At 48.3% G+C, this 21,004-nt stretch overlaps 1 protein-coding gene across 1 annotated transcript in view; it reads right to left on the bottom strand.

The window, feature by feature from the left end:
• Positions 1-311: 311 nt before the first annotated feature.
• The window catches only part of SLC15A4 (solute carrier family 15 member 4), a 29,342-nt gene continuing 8,649 nt past the window's right edge, over positions 312-21,004 (bottom strand). The window contains exons 3-8 of the mRNA XM_069557591.1: positions 16,750-16,918; positions 16,251-16,328; positions 15,420-15,588; positions 6,821-6,976; positions 5,557-5,715; positions 312-1,589 (exon numbers count right to left, since the gene is read on the bottom strand). Of these exons, the coding sequence (XP_069413692.1) occupies positions 1,441-1,589; positions 5,557-5,715; positions 6,821-6,976; positions 15,420-15,588; positions 16,251-16,328; positions 16,750-16,918 (880 nt within the window). The 3' untranslated portion in view covers positions 312-1,440. The remainder of the gene's footprint in view (positions 1,590-5,556; positions 5,716-6,820; positions 6,977-15,419; positions 15,589-16,250; positions 16,329-16,749; positions 16,919-21,004) is intronic.

The following is a 21,004-nucleotide window of genomic DNA, read 5'->3' as shown; positions in this document are numbered from 1 at the left end:
GAGCCCAGGGACAGGCTGGGCTCTCGTCACACAACCCTTTTCCCTTTTGTGCCCAATTCCTTACAGAAAAAAATGTGATTTTTTGACAACATGGGGTAATGGTTTTCAGTATGTAATAGATCCTGAAGGCTGAAACTATACTCCTGGAGGATGATGTATTTATTTCCTAGAGCAGGGCTTTCCAACCCTTATTTAACACAAACTCACACCCAGATGAATAAGGTGTTTGCTTTTCCAAACAAAATAACATAAATAATATAAAATTGTATTTTAGTACAGAGCAGGCGCAAGTATCACTAGGAAGTCAAGAGTTGCATCAGGAGGAGGCATTTTATTGAGACTTTTCGTCAGTTCCTGCCGGCGGACCCCTCACACGGTCTACGTGACAGCTGAGGAATTCACATGAAGTCCACACAGAAAACGCACATACATGACGATGGTGGACAGAGCACAGAGAGAAGCAGTCAGTGGGTCTCAAAATCAAGGTGTTTTTTATAATAAAGTTATACCAAAAGCACAGCAACAAATGAAGAAGAGTTTATTAGACAAAACGAGAAACCCCTCATTGTGTAACACCCCCGCCACCCAGAGCCTGCGACTGTCGACAGTTCAGGCTCACAGTGAACACTGCCAACCGTCCCCGATCGCGCCAGTGCTCTTCAGGGAGGGTCCTTCCCCCCTCAAGCAGGTCTTCAGACTCAGTGGTGCCACAGTGAAATCGTACACGAGCATTGACTAGGCGAGGTTTTAAAACACGTGTCAGGCTGCTCCACAGGTTGAGATGAACACACGGTCTTAAACAGTTCTTAGTACAACATCATGTTCTTAAGGAAACAATAGGAAAGCAATCTCAACGGTTTAAAATGTTAGCACTATTTGCAGCAGCAGATAAAATGCATTACCGCCGGCCTGTACCGAGGAACCTGGTGTTGGCAAGATTTGCGGCTTAGGAGAGAAACCATGAGCAGGACTTCTCTATAAAACTTCGTGGCACTTGACCACCCTTTCATTTCTTAACAAATCCTCCTGTTCTTCAATGGAAACAGGTGTCTATTCATCAAGAAAGAAGCAGGTGAGCGCAGTTTTACAGGAAGGAGATGAGATACTTGTTTAAAATACTGGGATGCCAACCCGCATAGGTGTCGTCTCCGGAGACTCGGTGTCACTGTCTGCGGGTGTCTGCCAGAGGAGACTAGCTGCAGGGTGAGCCGGGGTCTTCGGTGGCGAGAAGCCTGCGGCAGCCTGTGCATCTGCTCCAGAAAGGCCCGGGAAGCAGGAGATGAACCGCAGGAAGGCACTCACCTAGGTCACCCGTAAAAGAAGAGACCAATCCTGGTGTCATGCCAAGCCTCAGGAAAGTCAGCCATCCACTCTCCGAGTCCCCGCAGCCCCTTTCCCCGGATCCATCCGTCCATCAGACCCGACAGGGGTGCGGGAGCGTCAGGTCCTCCTGCTGGCGGGCATGCCGTTCGCTCTTGACCGCTGATGGTCGTATCTCACGGAAACAATAAGGAAAAGCAGGAGGGTGGCTCCTTGAATGGCCGCCAGAAGGAAAAAGTAATAGTTCAAATAGCAGCCGTTGATGTTGCCTGGAGAGAAGGACAGAGTTTAGAAAGAAAGTTTACAAGATTTTCTTTCTTTTAACTTAGTTCCTACCAAGGTCAGGGTGACTTTTAATGTTGTCATTAAAAAAAAAAAGGAAGAAAAAAGAATACCCTACCCCTAATTCGAAGTACACAAGTGCTTTGCTCCCAGAGCCACCGTGAAGCTGGCTGACATCAACACCAGCTCCAGGCCGGGGCCCTGTCACCAGACTCTCTTGCTCCACAGACAAGGATCCCAACTGTCCCCAAGTCAGCTCCAGAAGCGGAGGGTCTTGGTATCCTGGGTCCAGGACACAGCCTGGACATCATGTCTCATAGGAGTCCTGGACCCCTGCACTCCTGCGTTGTCACCTGACATTAGACACACTCCAGTGTACCCTTCACAGGCCAGGGCAGGTGGCTGAACACACAAGCCACACGCTATGGGGAGACACAAGTCTGCTTTTTAAATTTCTCCTTAAAAACTTCAGGTTGCCAAAGAGCTGACATACTGAAAGCCCGAGCACCACGCAGGCATCCTATGTGCAAGGTTCCATTTAATTCCTGATAAACCCTGAGGAGGCAGAGGTTAAGATCATGGACCTCAGAGCTCAACCAACCAGGCTCAAACCCAGTGTCATGGTCTCTGGGCCCAGTCTCCTCATTTGTAAGATGTGAAAACATAGCGGCCAGGCCCCACCCTGCCCCCAGGCAGGAACAGCGCTGCCGTGAGAAGCACCCAGGGCCTGTTACAGCGCCCAGGGCCTGAGGCCGCCTCCTCAGCAGTACCTGTGAGGAGCCTCAGTCTTCACGGAGGTCTGGGGTACCAGGTCTGCACACCAGAGAGAACCGAGGTTTCACAGCACCACCCAGCACGGCCCCTTGGCGTGGAGACGCAGGGCTGTGGGTGAGGGATCACGTCACCCCAGCTCCCTGCAGACGGCTGTCCCCACAGGCCACAGGTGGCCTACCGCTTACACTGCTTGTCACCAACTGAAAAGGGCCTGACACATGGTCAAGCAGAGGGGCGGGGAGACACGTCCATCAGAAACATGTCCAGAGGAAGCTGGCATCTCGGAAGGAAAGCCGTGGTTCTCTCCGACAGGCTTCACAAGGATTTCCACTTTGCTTACTTAGAACACCAGACTTCCTTCCCTCTGATGGTCTCCCTCAGGCTGGGTTATTCTGGAACTTCCAGAATACTGGACATATACTGGAGAGAACATATACTGTCTCTGAACATATACTCATTAAAATTAGACGTTCAACACTGCTTTCATTAAACAGAATGAACAAATAGATATAATACACGCGTTTTTAAAGAATTCTCACTCAGGTTGTAGAAGACAACGATTTGCTGTTTCCTGCTTTGGGAAGAAATCCAGTAATACCTAGAATTTCTACTAGACTGTGCTATTTATTCAACAGATACGTAAAAGCCGTGGTTAGGTCCTCACTGCCTGCGGGGCTCCGCCCTGGACAGAGACCCCCACTCCTGGAGCCTGGTGTGCCCGCGCTCACCACGGCACTGGTGGGTGGTGCCAAAGTGCCAACCCTGAAACATTCATCTCCCCAAATGACACAGGCAGTTAAAACTAGCAAAGCTGAAAGCCGGCAGGCCGAGTGGACTGTACACGGCGTTTTCGCTGTCAAGGCGAGTCTCAGCCTGGGCTAGGAAGGGTGTTCAGAACTGGGTCCACCAGCTAAAAGCTATCACAATCAGCCTTTGCTTTCTTGGGCCTCTTCTCAGACAGAAGGTAACTGCATACGAAGGTGGTAAACTCTGGGTGTTCTTTATTTGATAAGATAGACTGCTGGGCCCCAAGGAACAGGCTCACGTGTCACCAAACACATGCACGAAAGCATTCCCAGCTGCTCTATTCATGACAGCCTCCAACGGGCACCGCCCGCAACACCCATGCACAGCACAGTAGATAAATGAACTGTGACTTATTTGTACAACAGATACTCCGCAGAAATAACAAAAGAACCGGTTACTGGGGACGACTCGGAGAACTCAGCCCTGAGTGAAAGACGGCAGCCGCGGCAGAGGACTGGGAGGCCACAGGACTCAGTGGGCTGACATCACAGCAATTCATCCTGCCAGGGCCTGGGGGCTTAACGCAGCAAGGACAGGAAGAAGGCTTCCAACTGTCCTGCACTTGGGTCGGGATGAAGAGCACACTGAGCTGCGCCAGAGCCCCTCACAGCACAGATGTGCTTCCCAATCTAAATACAGCAAGGACAAGCAGGCCAGGCAGAGGACGGGGAGAGAAGGACACAGTGAAGAGAAACTCAGACCACAGCCCAGGGACCCGACAGGAAGTGATCCACACGTCAGTCGGGAAGCACTGAGTCAGCTCCCACCGCCACATGAGCCCTGGCGGAGCAGGGAGGAGCAGGGGGCGTAGAGAAGCTGGCCTGCTGCTCTTCCTCTAGAAGAATCTGGCACGGCTTGGGGGTGGGAGTGGAGTGCCCCGGGCCCTGCCCCTAACCGAGAGGGAGCCCTGCCATGCTCTCCTGCGTCACCGTCATTGCACCCAGCTCCCGGAGCTCCAGGCATAAGGGGCACAAGCTCTCTGCACTCGAGGGAAAGAGGGGAGACCACCTGCACTCCTAGACAGGGCAGGCGATCCAGGACACACGACCCGGCGCCTCCCTCTCGTGGAAATAACATCAACACACAGGACCCAGGTCCAGCGCCGGTACCTGTGTGCATCAGTGCTGGAGGTGACCCTCACAGCTGCAAGTATTAAAATTACCTGTCAGAAGGAAAGGATGAATGACAGACAAACCACAAGTTATTAAATTAGTAGTGGGGGGATTAAATCACCGGAAGGCAACAAGGATAACCAAAGCCAACCAATCCATGATGCATTTAAAAATGAAACAGAAACTAAGAAAGAGCATCTACATCTAAAGAACTACAGAGGTTTGATCTCTGTAACAAATCTCTGAAGGAGGTCTGCTCTGTGACACCAAGAACCCAGGAGAACTCTCAGAATCCCTGTGTAACGGAACCTTACCCTCCAGGAGTGGGGCAGCCCCTCCACACCACAACCAGGCTGGGCCTGCCCACCCACATCACCCATGGCGCCCAGGGGGTGCTGGGGGCTCTGGTTTCTGTTACAGCAGGGCTTCTCGGGCCTAAACCCTCACCTCAGGACAGGAATTTTAACTGAAACATGGGAGGGCTTTTGGAATTCTGCCATTTCTGGAGACGTCTCTAGGCTTGCATCAGGTTTCCAAGGGGATTTACAACCTAAAAGTACCAGGGGACAGCAAATACCACACAACTACACAAGGAAAAGCAACCAAAAGCAATGGTGGTTTTTACTGGTGAAACATATAAAGAAGAAAGACGCCTCCATCTCTGGATCCGTTTATAGGCGACATCAATCTGCAAACAGCAGAGCTCTCATCTCTCGCCAGTGATTTTGCTCAAGATGCCACCTACTGGCAATGGCTGTAAAACTCCATTATGATTGATCACGAGTCATATTTGTTTTTAAAAAGGCAACTTATTGTCTATCTTTATTTTAACCGCAAGGAATTAAAAGGTACTGCCAGGGAAAGAAAATACAAAACTAAGATAAATGAAGGGAAACTTGTGATACAGATTTTAGTTGCCTCCTAATGAAATAAAGACAATGCTGGACCTGACGGTAGGGAAAGAAGGCGGTCCGCCCATCACGGATGTGGGAACAACAGGGGCCACTTGGCCGCTGGTGGCGGGTGTGGCCAAGGCTGACCTGGGCAGGAGAGGCTCACCTGCCTCTGGGAGATAGCGTGTGACATGGGTAACGGGGTGAGGTGGGTGGTCTGATGCAGCTCGGGGAGCAGGGTGGGGGCTCCTGGCCCAGCCCAGAGACACTCATCACATCCGGTCCCAGCTTCCCCACATGACCCAAGGGCTGGGGCTCTGGATACTGGTCACTGATGATGGGGTGGGCAGGGGTGGGGTGGTCCTTACCGAAGTCCGTGTGGCTGCTCATCCACCCGATGGCCTTCAGAGACACCAACGCCAACAGTCCTGAGCCCACGAAGGATCCGACGCCAGAGAAGAAGAAGAACAAGCCCATGATGGCGCTCTGCATGGACTTGGGGGCAGCCGAGTATGCAAATTCCAGGCCTGGGGGGGGTGGAGGATGAAGGTTGTTTCTGGAGAGGACACAGCGCTGCCTCCGCACTGCGGCCCTTGGGGACCTGGGACTCTGGGCATAGCCCCTCCCTGCCCTGAGACAGCCCCCAGCTGGCTGCTCGTGTCCCACCACAGCCCCTGGAAACCACAAGAGGCGGTGGTCACCCCCACCCTCACATCAGAGGGCAACATTTGACTTGACAGCTCTTGGAATTTCCTGTTCCTCAGGGAAAGAAGTTGAAGAAGCCAAATTTCCTACATTCTTAATTGATGTGAGTTTGCAAATGAACCACTGACACTAAAATGGGGAAATCTACTCAGGAATTCTACCTGAAAGGCAAAGTGCTTGAGAACAGTTTTGGCAGGCGCATCTATAACCCAGCTCTTGCCGTGATAACCAGACATGGAGATGTGCGCTGGGCTCTAAAGGAAGGGCCGCCCCCTTTGATTTATTCCCTCCCAAGTTCATGAGCCAGTTCTACGTGAGCACAGGGGGAGGGGCAGAGAGGAGAAAACCACTGCCCACAGCCCGGCCGGCTCTGGTTATCACTCATTTCCTCCTTCCCTCACTCCAGGCAGCGGGAAACAGGCCTGCACAGAATTCACTTGTCCACATGCCACCACAGGATCTCAGCAATAGGGAAGACAGGCCTGTGAGAACACGCTCTATAAATGAGGTTTCTCCCTGACACATCTAAAGGCAGATACCGCTAGCCGGGCAGCAAGGGACCCGAGGCCTGGCCGCGGCCGCAGGACTGGGGAGCCAGTGCCAGGCCAGGCAGCCAAACCCCCCGCCCTCCCCCCACCAAAACGGGGCTCATCCTTCTCCTTTCCTGTCTCCTGTGGATGCGCTGCAGCAGGTGATTTTCATGTTGATGTTGTGGGAATCCTACTTTTACATCAAGAAAGGGGAGCCTCAGCCATAACGTCACCCTTTCCTCACCGATTCCCATTCTGAACCACACCTGCCCACCAACACCCACCAAGCACTGTGTGGTTCCGTCTCGACGCAGCCTAACAAGGGAGGAAACAGCACGGCCTTAATCATGCAGTGAGGGGACTGGACACAGATGCCCCCGACAGGAGGAAACCTCACCTGCGATGCTGGCGAATATTTCACTGACTCCGATTAGCACGTACTGCGGGACCTGCCACCAGATGGGCAAGTCCGCGGCGTAGTACACGACGTTTCCGATGGTCTGGTTGATGGTCTTCTCCTTCACGAGGTCCAGCCTCTTGCTTTCCAAAATCCCTACAATTCATAAGTAGCTTATGAGTATTTATTCACTAACATTTGTAATTAAACTGAAAAACCAGATCCTTGGGACAAGATACCTGTCGATGATTCTGAGAAACGCATGAAAGGTTAACACCAGATGACACATATCCCGCCAAGCACCCAAGCTCAGGAATTACCCTTTCCCCCTTTCAGCTTCCGAAGTAGGTCACTGAAAACCAGAGGTCGTCATCCATATCTCACACGGGTGTTCTGCACTGCCTTATAAAACCAGCGTTCAGCGTGCTTAACACAATCCTCAAAGCTCTGGATCGCTCACCTAAACACCTTTTGCTTCCTTCAAAAAGAGGAGCAAGAGAAAGCTACACAGTACTGCAATAAAAAGATCAATCACGCTATTTACTTACCAGAAGGTAATAAATCTGGAGATGCTTTTCCCTTCAAGGTAACATATTTATGCTGATTCACTGACTGATTATCCTGACTACAACGACTACCAGTACCACTACTAATGCCAATTTCCCCGTTAGATGGGCTCAACCTTATCAACAAACTACAGTAGTCCCCCTTATCTGTGGGGGATACGTTCCAAGACCCCAGTGGACGCCTGAAACCGAGAACAGTTCTACATCCTACGTATACACATATATATACACTATTTTTTCCCTGCCCACACAAACCTCTGATAAAATTTAACTTATAAATCCGGCACAGTAAGAGATTAACAACAGTAACTAAGAATAAAACAGAACAATGATAACAATACAGTGTAATAAAAGTTACGTTAAGTTGGTGGTCTCCCCAGGTATCTCACTGTACTGTAGGTATTTTCAGACTGGCTGATCCTGGGGTCACGGAAACGACGGGAACCCCAACCAGGGATAAGGGGGATGGCTGCACACTGGGCCTCGCCCCCCACCAGTGGCCTTCTGCCCTCAGCAGCAGCCAGGACTCCCTGGACTATCAGTCGTCTGTCAGGTGGGACAGACAGACACAGGAAAATAAGCAAGATCAGAAATAGCTACTCTGCAAAAAAAAAAAAGATCGAAATGAAGTTTAAAACAACCACCCGTAGGACCAAGTTCTTAGAGTAAAGATGTTTTTAAGGAATTCTAGCTGCCAATGAAATAACGGACTCTCATAGCTAATGTATATGTAATAATTATGTGTTTAAAACAGTATGAGGAAGGACAGGAGTCTGGGTAGAGGAATACTGGAATATACATACATAAGGGGCTTCCGTGGTGGCTCAGTGGTAAGGAATCCTCCTGCCGATGCAGGAGATGTGGGTTCGATCCCTGGGTGGGGAGGATCCCTTGGAGAAGGAAATGGCCACCCCCTCCAGTATTCTTGGCTGGGAAATCCCATGAACAAGGAGCCTGGTGGGCTACAGTCTATGGGGTTACAAAAGAGTCAGACACGACTGAGACACTAAACAACAAATATATATATATATATCCCTTTTAAGATCTGAGCATGAAAAAGGACCAGGATTTGACGGACAGAGTGAAAGAATCTGCCCCCACACCACATCTCAAATATCCAAAGAGAAAACACATCAAAGGCCCAAGAGAAGGTGAGGCCTCCTAGCTCATTTCCACGTGGAAAGCCCACGTCTCCTCCCTGATGGTGGGTGACACAGGCAGACCTCAACCCTCACAACTGTCCTGTGACTGAGAAACAGGAGCAGACCAGGTCTGCAAAGCATCTGCTGCTCTGGAAACGGGAATATGAGGCTCAGCCCAGTAGTGATCTCAGTAAACTGGTGGTGGCATTAAGGGCCTTGCCCAAAAAAAGCAGCTTTGCTCCCTGGCAGGGCAGCAGGCAGCACCACTGGGCCCGCAGTGTTACCCTGGTTGGAGTACCTTCAGACGCAAGGTGCTACAGGCTTCCTCTGGGTCAGCCGAGGTCCAGCCAGCCCTGGGCCACCGCCCTCAGACTGGAGGATCACTGCACTGCACTGGCCACCAACCCTCTAGCTTGGAAGGGTTAGATTTAAGTACACAGAGAGGAAAGAATTCACTCAGCCTGGTTTAGGAGAATAAATACTGAAGCTGGATAATCTCTTGCCCTTCATAGGAAAGGCAAGGGAGCATGAAGACACCAAGTGTGCGTGTTTATGGCGGGGTGTCACTGGTGGGAACCATATACGGGTTTAGTACCAGGAAGAGAAAAGATACCATTGACTTCTGGCAAGCTGGCAAAGAACAGGAATTTTTAAGCCGTAGGACAGAATCTGTGGTGGTCTCATCAGTTAGGAAAACGCAGACTCTTGTGAAGGCTGAGGGTGAAAAGGTAACAGAAATCAAGGGGCAATGGCAAGGGGGACATAAACAAACCAGGACCAAGCCCTGAGACAAGAACATGAGAAATCAACACAGCGCCTCTTTGGTGGGACCGGAGGAAGGATGGGGAGGTGTGGAGCACACGGCTGACACTACAGAGAACAGAGGAAGGAGCAGGGTCCTGAGAGAGCCCAACAGAGAATCAGAGGGGTCCTCGGACAACGGCGGTCCTGCGGGGTCTGGGCAGGCCTGTCCCTGAGAGGCTGCAGAACTAGTGACGGAAGAGATAAGAAGCGTGGGTACAAACCAGTATAAAGACAGAAGCTGGGAGAACCAAGACAGAAGGAAGAGGGGCAAATTCTTCAATTAACAACACAAACTTACATCAGGTCAAACACAAAAGAAAACCCAACACTGTGGGTGAGAAGGAAATGAAGTGTGGCAGCCGCAAAGGTCGGATAAGAGGAGGGGCGGGCAGTCACCTGGAGGGAGACGGGACAACGGCAACACAAGGGCAGGAAGGAGGCATCAGGAAAACACACCGAGGGTCAGCAAAGGGCCCCTGTGCCCACTCGACCCTGCGCCTGCTGCCAGCTCATCTACACTCACGACGAGCCAGAGCGAAACATGCAGCAAGAACACCGACCAGGGGTGTTGACTGGGCTTTCACTGGGCCTCCGCACACGGTGCCACTCCCCCATAAACCTTTATGAGTAAAACACCATCACAGGCTAGAAGTGCAGAGAGAATCTGAGGCACACCAGCACTGCTGGTCATCAGAGCACATGGACGGAAAGGATGGGGCTTTGTCTTGGCTTCCCAAATAGCGCTAGTGGTAAATAGCCCACTTGCCAATGCAGGAGACACAGGAGACGCAGATTCAATCCCTGGATTGGGAGATCCCCTGGAGGAGGAAACGGCATCCCACTCCAGTATTCTTGCCTGAAGAATCCCATGGACAGAGGAGCCTGGCTATGGTCCATAGGGTCACGAAGAGTTGGACACGACTGAAAGGACTTAGCACGTAGCACATGCTAGAAATGCAGTGAGAATCTGAGGTACACCAGGCCTGCTGGTCCTCGTCAGAGCAAGCAGATGGAAAGATACGGCTTTGTTTGGTGACGGGTTGCTAACTGGAGGAGACCCAGGGTAGACCCACATCCTGAACTTTAGGGACACTAACATCTGTGCCTCCTCGGGGCTTAGTTCTAACAGACTCATGCTGCCTAAGAGAGAACAGTATCTCTCTAAGGACACTGTCCCCCAGACTGGACAGTGCTTCCCATTCACCAGAGCCTGCACAGACCGTCGCATCCCTGGACACACGTCATCCCCGTCACCCCAGGCAGCACTGGACTCCAGGGCTCCTGCACACAGGATCTGAACTACCACGGCTGACAGCGCTGCAGCTACCCTACCATCCTGTGCAGCACCCCACAAACACTTTTAGAAAGGAATACTGGCCAAAAAGGAAGCCTTGAAATGCATGATACAGGAATCATAAAGGCACGATCTTGCTCAACTCCTCAACTAAAGCTTTCTCGGTAGCAAATGGACAAACAACAGCATCAATTATTATGAACTGAAAAAAGTTCTCTAAAAGTACTCTTGGATCAAAAAGAAAATAAAAACCACAGTTTCAATATTCTCCCGGGGAAAAAAATAGAAACCATTACAACAAACCAAAGTGCAAGAGACCTTGATAGAAAGGCAGTAACAGGCCAATTAAAAGAATAACATGGTCTTTACTGTTAAGCACGAATGAATAAATAGTGAAGTGAAGTGAATTTTAACTCAAGTGATGAGAAAAAGAAATCAGCAAAACACACTGAAGGTAATAAAAGTTAATATCTTATTTATTCACTGAGAAAACATAAAAACAATCAAATGATAAATTCAAGAGATACAGCTAAGGAAAAACTGTAAAATACAGTTTGGGGCAATCTAATAAAAGAGAACACATAGAAAAGTGAAACTGGAAAAGAGGAAGGAAACGCAACAGTTTATTTAAATGACCATTTTTATCTCCTCTCAGTTTCTCTAACTCAATAAATTATATTCTAAGGACACTAAAAAATAAAAAGCTTAAGTGATTCAGCAAAAAACAAGATCTGTACAAAACTGAGAAAAAGGTGGAAAAATGATTATATTTCCTTTCAGAGAAGTGATGCACCCTTGTAATTTTCTAGGTAAAGACTTGGAACTTCCTGGGAACAGACAGAAATTTCTCATCCTGTTAAACACAGCCTGCCTCCAGAAACAGGGCATTTACCAACCCTTTAATGAAGCTGTGCAATCCAGACACCAAATTAGACAGAGATGCGCAGTCACTCAGCAAAACAGCAGCAGAGTCCAATCAGACCATCAGGGTCAGCCCTTTTAACAAAGAGGGTTTATTTATTTCAACAGTTAAACACCAGAGGTTAAAATAAATAAAAACATGAGCTGCCAAAGGTGGAGGGGGGAGGGCATGTCATCCTTCTGAAAACCAACGTAAGATATCTGAGAAAAACTCAACATTCATTTCTGCCAAAAATACTCAGTAAACTTGAAATAAAGTTTAGATAGTTAACATCATCATAAACACCTATTTCAAACTAAGAGGTGAGAGTGAACTGCGAACAGTGAGCAGCTGAAGGCATTCCATCAAAGTCTGGGATAAACGGAGGGAGTAGGACTTCCTTGGGGGGCATTTGAGAAGCAAAGTAATTTCACTGGGCATGGCAACCCACTCCAGGATTTTTGCCTGGAGAATCCCAAGGACAGAGGAGCCTGGGTACAGTCCACGGGGTTGCAGAGAGTCAGACACGACTGAAGCGACTTAGCACACACAGATGCATGATGGTAACAGTGAGAACTAGAATCCTAAATAACCAACAACAAAGGACTGCAGGTGAATGTTTGACATGGAAGGATGCTTTAGTTTTTTTTTTCTTTTTTAACAGCGGGTGACAAAGGAAATACACACACACACATCACATCATATATAATTTTTCTCATGCACTTGCAGACTGATAGTAGAAGATAGCCTTGGGTGGAATTATAAGTGCTTAAATCTCTGTGTGTGTTGAGACAGACACAGAGACCGAGGAAGGAGGAGAGCAATGGGGGGAGATGCTCATCTGTATTTGGTGGATTTTTTGTTTTAACCTGCCTACAGTTAACAAGTGTTTCTTTATACCTTTAAGGGTTTCTTAGGTTTAGTTTTTAAATCAGGCTCAAATCACTGTACACAACAGGATTTCATTTCTGCAGAAACACAAAAAGTGTATGTGTATGTACACACAGATACACAAACAAAGTCAGACAGACATGCACCATCACAGCAGTGAGCATCTCGGGAAATTACAGCTGATCTTATTTTCTTCTTTATGTTTCTAAGGTTCCCTTTTCTCCAGTGAGCATCTATTAGTAAGTTAAGAACACATACAATTTTGACGGGGAAAGCACACTTCTTTTTTCCTCAAGCAGAATGGAAGAAAACCCGTTGGGTGTGCCTGATTCTCACCTGAGAAACTTTAAAGAAAGAGCTGTTTCCAGCAGGGATGGCACTAAACAGAAGATTCTGATTTATTATGGATGAACATAGCAAGTTAAAAGGCAAAATCATCTCTTTCCTATTAAAATGTTAGTCTGCTGTTATGATTTCTGGTTTCCATTCAAAGTTCATTAATGCCCCAGTTAAATAATATTCACTAGAGCTGGAAATGAAACGGCATGAAACACCAGTCACTGCTTACATTAAATTTAATAAACTGTGCCTAAGTCAAGTTATAAGACATTTAAACTCTGTAAATCAGTGATGGTTAAGTTCCTTCCTAATATCTGGTCACTCAGCAAAGAAAGCCTCTTTAAGACTGTCAGCACTGGAGGCGTTTTCCGTGGCTAAGCAAGTGATCTGGATGCTGACATTCAGAGCGGCCGCGGTCACACAGGTGCAGAGCACCTGCCTCCCCACAGGTGCCTGCGGCCACCTGATGGCAGCCCGGTCCTGCTGAGCAGGAAGTGAGCTGCTGGCACTGCTTGTGCTTTTAAAAGGCAGCACTGGGGCTCCCTGCGATCCAGTGGCTGAGACTCTGCACTCCCAACACAGGGGGCCCAGGTTCGACCCCTGGTTGGGGAACTAGATCCCACATACCACAACTGAAGATCAGAAAGACAGAAAGAGAGAGGAAAAAAAGGAAGAAAGAAACAGCAGCGCTGCCCGCCCAACTGGACCCGCTCAACAGACTCCCGTCTGCCGTCACTTCCTACAGAAACAGGCACAGAAACCACCCAGAGGGATGACCCCAGGGTTCTCAGGGCCCAAGAAGCTATTCAGCCATAAACGAAACTGAAAGAGAAGAGGGTGTATTAAAGGAACCAAACCCAGAGTCTGCTAGATGATGCCTGGGAAACCAGCAATCTCTCCTTTTCCACAGGCACCTGACAAGGATAGCTATCCACTGGGTGCGACTGGCTGGCTGGGGTAGAGGGGGTGCTCTCCCACCCAAAAAGAGCAGAGGTGCTGAGGCTGAAGTTGGGCTCTCGGCAAGTGCTCAGGAACTCCGCCCCCTGCCCTGCCAGCACAACTGCTCTGCTCCAGGGCGCCTCGCCCATCGCCGATTCCACGTCAGGAAACCTGCCACCAGAGCCCTGCTGTGACCTAGCTCTTTTTCGCTCAGGCTTATTTGCCCACGTGCACAGAACTGGAAGGGAAACGGGTCACATGGCCAGCACACGGCAGGAACTTCATCCAGAGACGACCTCCCTTTAATCACCTATTTCATTAAGAAAGAAATGTAATTGTCCCCTATGATGTCCCAGCGTCTAGAATATAGATTTCTTAAGCCTAGAGACTCATTTCCGTAAATCTGTTAAGTACTGTATCAATATGTTCACCTGGGCGACAGCTGATGGAGGCTGCGGTGAAGCCTTGTCAGAGAATATTAAATTCCATCTCAGCAGTGCTTAACATTAAAAATTCCTCATAACAGAGATGATATATAGGTGATTCAGGAATATCAGCTTTTCTTGTCTTGTTATATAACTAAGCTATTTTACGGTTCAATAATTTTCAAATATTAATGAAGGAAGAGTGCCAAAGCAAGGTAAGAAAGTCAGAAACACTTCAGCCTTATCGGCACAAGATAATTCAGCTTATACTTCAGAATCTAAGAATTATGAACTCAGAACCGAGCCCCCAACAGATGTTAGAATACCTGAGCATTAGTTCTTAACAGCCTTCTTTTTTTTCTGGGGGATGGAGGCTGGTTCCAAACCTGTATTTGATTTTTAAAAAAATAACAAAACTTTCTCTCCAGAAAAACGCACATGAAATTTTACATAAAAGTGCAAAGGGTTCAGGGCATATGACACTGATTAATGGACCTGACGTTAAGAATCACAGGTCTGAGGATTATTTAACATCTTTAATTTAGAAAATTTCCTCTATCTAGCAATTACAAGTGGTCTAAAATCGAAATCAGTAAGAGACAATAAGTCTCCCTTGACTCAACCCAAAAGTCATATTCCAGAGCATTTCACTGGCTACAGTTCTTCAAGGAAAAAAAATAAGGACTCGTTGGTGATCAGGTGGCTAAGACTCCAGGTTTCCAATACAGGAGGCCTGGGTTTGATCTCTAGTCAGGTAACTAGTGGAGAAGGTGATGGTACCCCACTCCAGTACTCTTGCCTGGAAAATCCCATGGACAGAGGAGCCTGGTAGGCTGCGGTCCATGGGGTCGTGAAGAGTTGGACACGACTGAGCGACTTCCCTTTCACTTTTCACTTGCATGCATTGGAGAAGGAAATGGCAACCCACTCCAGTGTCCTTGCCTGGAGAATCCCAGGGACGGGGGAGCCTGGTGGGCTGCCGTCTATGGGGTCACACAGAGTCGGACACGACTGAAGTGACTTAGCAGCAGCAGCAGGTAACTAGAAACCCATGCTGGAACTAAGAGTTCACTTACCACAACCAAAAAGCTTCCACAGCCAAATAAATAAAATACATATTTTAAAAAACGTAAAAGAGCAAATCCTTAGAGAAAAATCTTAAACTTCATATACTACTCCAGTTTAATAAAATAATCCTTATATGTACACGCTTCCTAAAGAACACATGAGTGACTACCATATTCTGAATCACCCACAACGGGAAGCAGGTAGGAGCAGAAACGGAGCTGACTTCTCACCTGCGGCGAAGGCTGAGCACATCACGAAGAACATCCCCACGGCGATCCTTTTCAAGGATGATGGGAGCAGGCCGTTTCGTTTCAAGATGGGATCGACTAGTTTATCTTTCAGGGGAATTAACAGGAGGATGAGCACAGCATCAAACATGGTCAGCCAGGCTGCCGGAAACTAGAATTTGGAGATGCAGAAGACACGGGCTTATTTTTCTGCGGTGTCAGCAGCTGCTTACTTGACAACTAACGTCTAAATGGGAAAAGCTTATTTCAAAAACAGCTCATTTGTACAAGTATGACCTCCTAGGAAAATAGTCTGTCTCAAGACACTGGATCTGAGGAAAGGCTTTCATTTCTAAAGGGATGTGATTTGGGTTTTCTGTGCTTTCTGGGGGGAAGAAGAAACGGGTCAAATATTCATGTTTAACTGACAGTAGCAACTTAGTTTGGGCTTCCCAGGTGGCTCAGTGGTAAAGAATCTGCCTGCCAAGCAGGAAATGCAGGTTCAATCCCTGGATCCAGATGGTCCCCTGGAGAAGGAAACTGCAACCCACTCCTGTGTTCTTGCCTGGAAAGAGCCTGGCAAGCTACAGTCCATGGGGTCGCAAGAGTTGGACACGATTTCTTGACTAAATAACCACCACAAAGTCAGTTTAATCTAGTAAAGGACATAACCAACGGAAAGACAGTTTCAGAAGTGAGCAAAAATTCCATTTCAATAGGAACATGTTTAGTTCAAGCTACCTATATCATTTACAAAGTATCTGTGACTGGCAGAAGAAATTCTGTCACGTAAACCCCCAATGACAATTTTCACAAAATTTCAATTGTTCTCACCGTATGAGGATTGGTTGTAATACTGGAAATTTCTGGAATCTTCAAATGAAGACTCTGTAAAACATACGTCGTCTGCATCTGGGTGTAAAAAGCAGTGTCATTACACGTGCACGGCTGTCACAGGCCTGCAGCGAGCCGCCCCGCCCCCAGAGTGCTCTGTGATGAGACTCGCAAAGGTCAGGTTGGCAAATGGGCAGGTCAATCTCTTGGCCACCATAAAAGTCGTCTGGTGGTGAACTTTAAAAGAGAAGTAACGACTACCCCACTGAGAAATTAAAAGGTGGGGCCTGGAAAAACAGAGGTATGCCCATTCTTAGCTTCATTTTTAAAAAGGTTTTCAAAACATTTAAGTCCACAAAAATGAGTCCATAACTAACATCAAGACTCCAAGATCCTGGAGACTTATGGCAAGGAAAGCAGGGAACCCAGGCACTTGAGTGCCGGGGCAGTGTTCATGGTGGGGGGAAGAGAGGAAATGAGACCTGAATATAAGACTCACTTGAAAATACACTGTCCAGTAAGGTATCAAAGCCAAGAAAACGGGGACAATCTTGACAAGAGCTTTCACATCTTCCACTTTATCTTCCGGGAATGGCCCTCCTCGAGACATCTTACATGAATCAAACAGACTGTGTTTAGAAGATTGCTGAAAGACTCCAATGCCTTCACTTTGGGAAATAAAATGAAGGAATTAGTTTTCTTCCACCCCCAGAAATCAGTTATTTGGTAACAAATTAGGTTTGGGGATAGGAAATGAGCTTGCTGCACTGAATCTGCTCAAACCCCCTTCCGTTACCTACTAATCGTCGCCTACCCAATGTGGCCACCCAAATTACTCCTCAAAACAGGGAGACGTCCGGAATCAGCAGATGGAAGCGCTTCCTAGCCAGAGTGCGATGCTGGCCGCCATCACGGTGGGATCACCCAGCGCTGTCTGGAAGGTGGCCGACCTCATCCCCAGCTTTGTCACACTGGCCACTGGTCCTGTGGTGTGGAGGAAGCCTGCAGCTTCATCTGAAGCTGGTGACACCTACATCAGCTACATCACCGGGTGAGCATTTGAAAAGACCACTGTCCCGATTGTTTGGGCCTTAAATTAGGCTATTTACCAAATGTCAAGCCTCGATGACCAACACAAAACTCTTACAAAACCGAGCTGGTTTACTGTATTGCAGTCACACTGGTGTGACTGGGAGGGAGGGCTCTGTTACAGCAGAGAAGACATCAGCTCTTCTCTTAAGGAAAAGCCGAGACGGGGAGCGGGTGATGCTCCTGGTGATAACCTGACGGTGTCACCTGGGGGAAGATGACAGAGTGCCCACTGGCGAGCCCTGATCACCACCCTATCAGGCACCAGGACACTCATACTAGCATCCCCCTCCCCCCGCCGCAAGGAGGAGGAAGTCCGGGCACAGAGAGGGTAAGGAATGTGCCCAGGGCAACAGAGCCAGGGAACGGGCCGGGATCTGACCCCAGGCGGTCCTGGCGGTAGAACCTGAGGTCCCAATCGCTGTACAGCCACCCGTCCCTCTGCTTCCGCCCTCAGGCCTCCCCTCCATGCTCCGGCCCGCCCCACAGTCCAGAGCTCTCGGCTGGCTCTGGTACCAGGAGGCCGCCCGGTCCTGGCTCCGGTGCTGGCAGCCCTGCCCACTCGCTCACCCTGGCCTGCCTTACTACACTATTTATAACATGCACAGGTCCCAGGTCTCAGAGGTACCCAACCCAAAATACTCTTAATGGAGAAACAGGCTCTAAGGCCCTTTGTGGTAAAATAGGAAAAAAAAAAAAGTTTTAATTGCACACCCTTCTCTAAAACCAGAAATAAATTACCATTAAGAATGCTTGCAATTCTGGGACTTGGATATAAATGGGAGCTGTCAGCTTTCTAGTTTATAAACTCCCGACCCATTTGACTGAGTCACCAACTACTGTGAATAATTTTTGCCTTTTAACACTGACATTTTAAATCTGAACTTTCTGAGCACGGAAAAATTGAAAACTATAAAATTTAAACCAAGTTTTGGACAGAAAAAGTAAATGCAACAGACATTTACTGAGCACCTACTATATGCCTCATTCTGTTTCTGAGTGCTGAGGAAACACACATAAATAAAGAAAAGATACATCTCTTGTCCTTATGGAGCTGAGTCTGGTGCGGAAAAATACTTAGAAAAATACACTTAATGTGAAAACACTAAATTCCAAACATATTATTATTCATACTTTTATTTGAAAAAATTCATAGCTTCTCCTTTTTTTGGCCAAAGGCGTAAAGTACCTATAAACCTAATATAGATTCTATCAGTGATTACTACATCATACCGCCGACGCTTCTCTAAATAACATTCAAATGTCAAACAGCAAATTCACTTCACACACAGAGTCATGAACACAGGTTGCTGGCTATAATGCTTACGTTTTCATATCATTAAAGTATTTTAAAAACTATTTTAAGTCACTACACATCTAAAACTTTGCCCAGGGCACACACATTGTTAGTGTTATTATTCTGTAACATACAAGGGTCCAACATGGAGCCACAAGTCACCAACGGCAAGGCACACAGACAAGTGCTCCCTGAGACCCCCGGCCGAGGCTGTGTGTGCAGCTGTGCACCCTCTCCCGGGAGGAGGGGCGGGAGGTGGGGCTGTCAGCTCTCAGATCCTCAACTAACAGATGCGAAGTCTCTCACAAAGGTGTAGCACTGTTTCCACTCACCAATGAACTGAACTGACAGGCATGGATTTCATGTCTAAAACAGCATTAAAACATCTTCAAAACAGAGACCCCCCCCCCAAAAAAAACAAAAGAGACCACTTAGAGCAGAAAGAAACTGGAATTGGGCCAGATGAAATTGGCCCCATAAATAAGGGAATGCTGGGTGATGCTGTGCTTCCTTCGCTTCTAGAGCGACATTCTGCAAAAGCATCCTTATCAATTAGTTACCACTGACTGGCCTCTTATCAGCTTACAAGGCCTCACAATGATCCTATGAGAGGGGACCTCTCCAACTGCACAAGAAGGAAAAGCAGGCTCTGCAAGGTCATTGACCTGCCCAAGATCAGACAGCCCCGACCCGTGGATAAGGAGAGTACAGTCAAGAGAATTTGCCAGAGCATCATCTTCTCTACAAGCTGGTCCTCTTTGAATTGTGCCAAGGAAAACATCAAAAACCAACATAAAGGGAAAACAGATTCCCAAGTCCCAGTAGTCTTTACCCCGCCATTTGGGCATCAAAACCCACATGTCCACAAAGCAACAGTGTCCTCTTACACAGGTGTACCAGGTATCACCCAGAAAGACACTCTGAAACTTTAATGATACATTTTGCTAGTGGGTATTTAATCTATAGGCCAAACATCTGGGATCTGAATCATGCTTTTGCTGAATTAAAATGAGGCCCCAGTAAAGCACTACTGCCGGCTGCAGAGGCAGCAGGGCTTCAATCGTTAAAAATTCGTCAGTGTGGTCCCACCATCAGCTGCTCTGAATTGAGTCTGAACACGACACTGTATGAGTCTGCGGAGGCCTACCCGGGGACAGCTAAAGCAACCAGAGGCGTTGAGCCTGGAGTGAAGGGGCAGGGCTGTGGGAGCTGTTTTGGTACAGCTTCAGATCCACCACGTGGGAAGAACATGAGACATCTGTGATGGCTCCAAGGACATAAACAGGATACAGGCAGACAAGCCACGAGGAGGCAGACAGACGCGGGTCAGTCTGCAGAACATTCTTGCAACATGGGCCCTCCTGGTGGAGGGGCAGGAGGCTCCCCAGGGCTGAGCAGTCCCTCTCCAACTCAGGGACTGAGCACCCATCTCAATGCCTGTCTTGATCAAAATCCTGAGAGGCTCAGCTCCAAATGGTTCTGAGGACTTTTCTGGGGTGATGGACACATTCTACGTTCTGACTGTAGTTACCTGACAGAATAAATCTGTCATAATTCCCAGAATAGTACAGTTAAAAGGCAAGTCTTTTAATACACGTTAATTTACATGTCAAAAGTAACATCAAAAATTTCTGAGGGCTTTTTGTGAGCTAAGTTCTGGACTTTTCTTCACTACTCTGCAACTAGGGTGACCGAACTTCCGCCAGAGCTTGCCCGGGATTCCCTGGAACCCGGGACTTTTGGCTTTAAAACCTCAGGTCGTGGGCAGACAGTGCTCCACCTGGGAAGTCCCGTGTTAACGGGACAATGGCCTTACCCTACCAGCATCTTAATTCTGCTATCCTGTCCTCAGAGAACGGCTGACGTGACCACTGGAGGATGGCCCGTGCTGACCTGCTCAGCTGCTGGCCCTGTAGTGGGAGGCAGCGGCTCACTGCTTACGGAACACAACACGCATCTACACCTACAAACTAAACAACTGCTCGGTGTCTGAGCCAAAGGACTGTCCAGGCCTTCTAAAATTCAGATTTCAGTGTTCATAAATAAAGTTTTGTTGGAACATTGAAAAAAATAAAATAAAGAGAAATGTATCAAGTTTAACACTGTCTCTTCGATGCCCCTGGCAAGCCTCTGTCTTTATCCTCTTTACACAGCTAAGCAGCCGTGGGCCTCCGTCTACATCAGCAGTAAGTGGAGGGTCAAAGTGCAGGTTAGAAATGAAAAAGCGCGAGCCGGGGAAGGAGGGAGGCCGCTGGCTCATCTTTAAGATGGAGATGGGACACCTCACACTCCTGGCGCTGCTGTGGGACATTTCAACTCCAGCCCCATGACCCTCCCAACGGTGAGCACAGGACAGACAGAAGCGAGC

This window comes from Ovis canadensis, chromosome 17 (assembly GCF_042477335.2).
Source record: "Ovis canadensis isolate MfBH-ARS-UI-01 breed Bighorn chromosome 17, ARS-UI_OviCan_v2, whole genome shotgun sequence".
NCBI lineage: Eukaryota > Metazoa > Chordata > Mammalia > Artiodactyla > Bovidae > Ovis > Ovis canadensis.
This window is presented reverse-complemented; position numbering and strand designations above follow the sequence as displayed.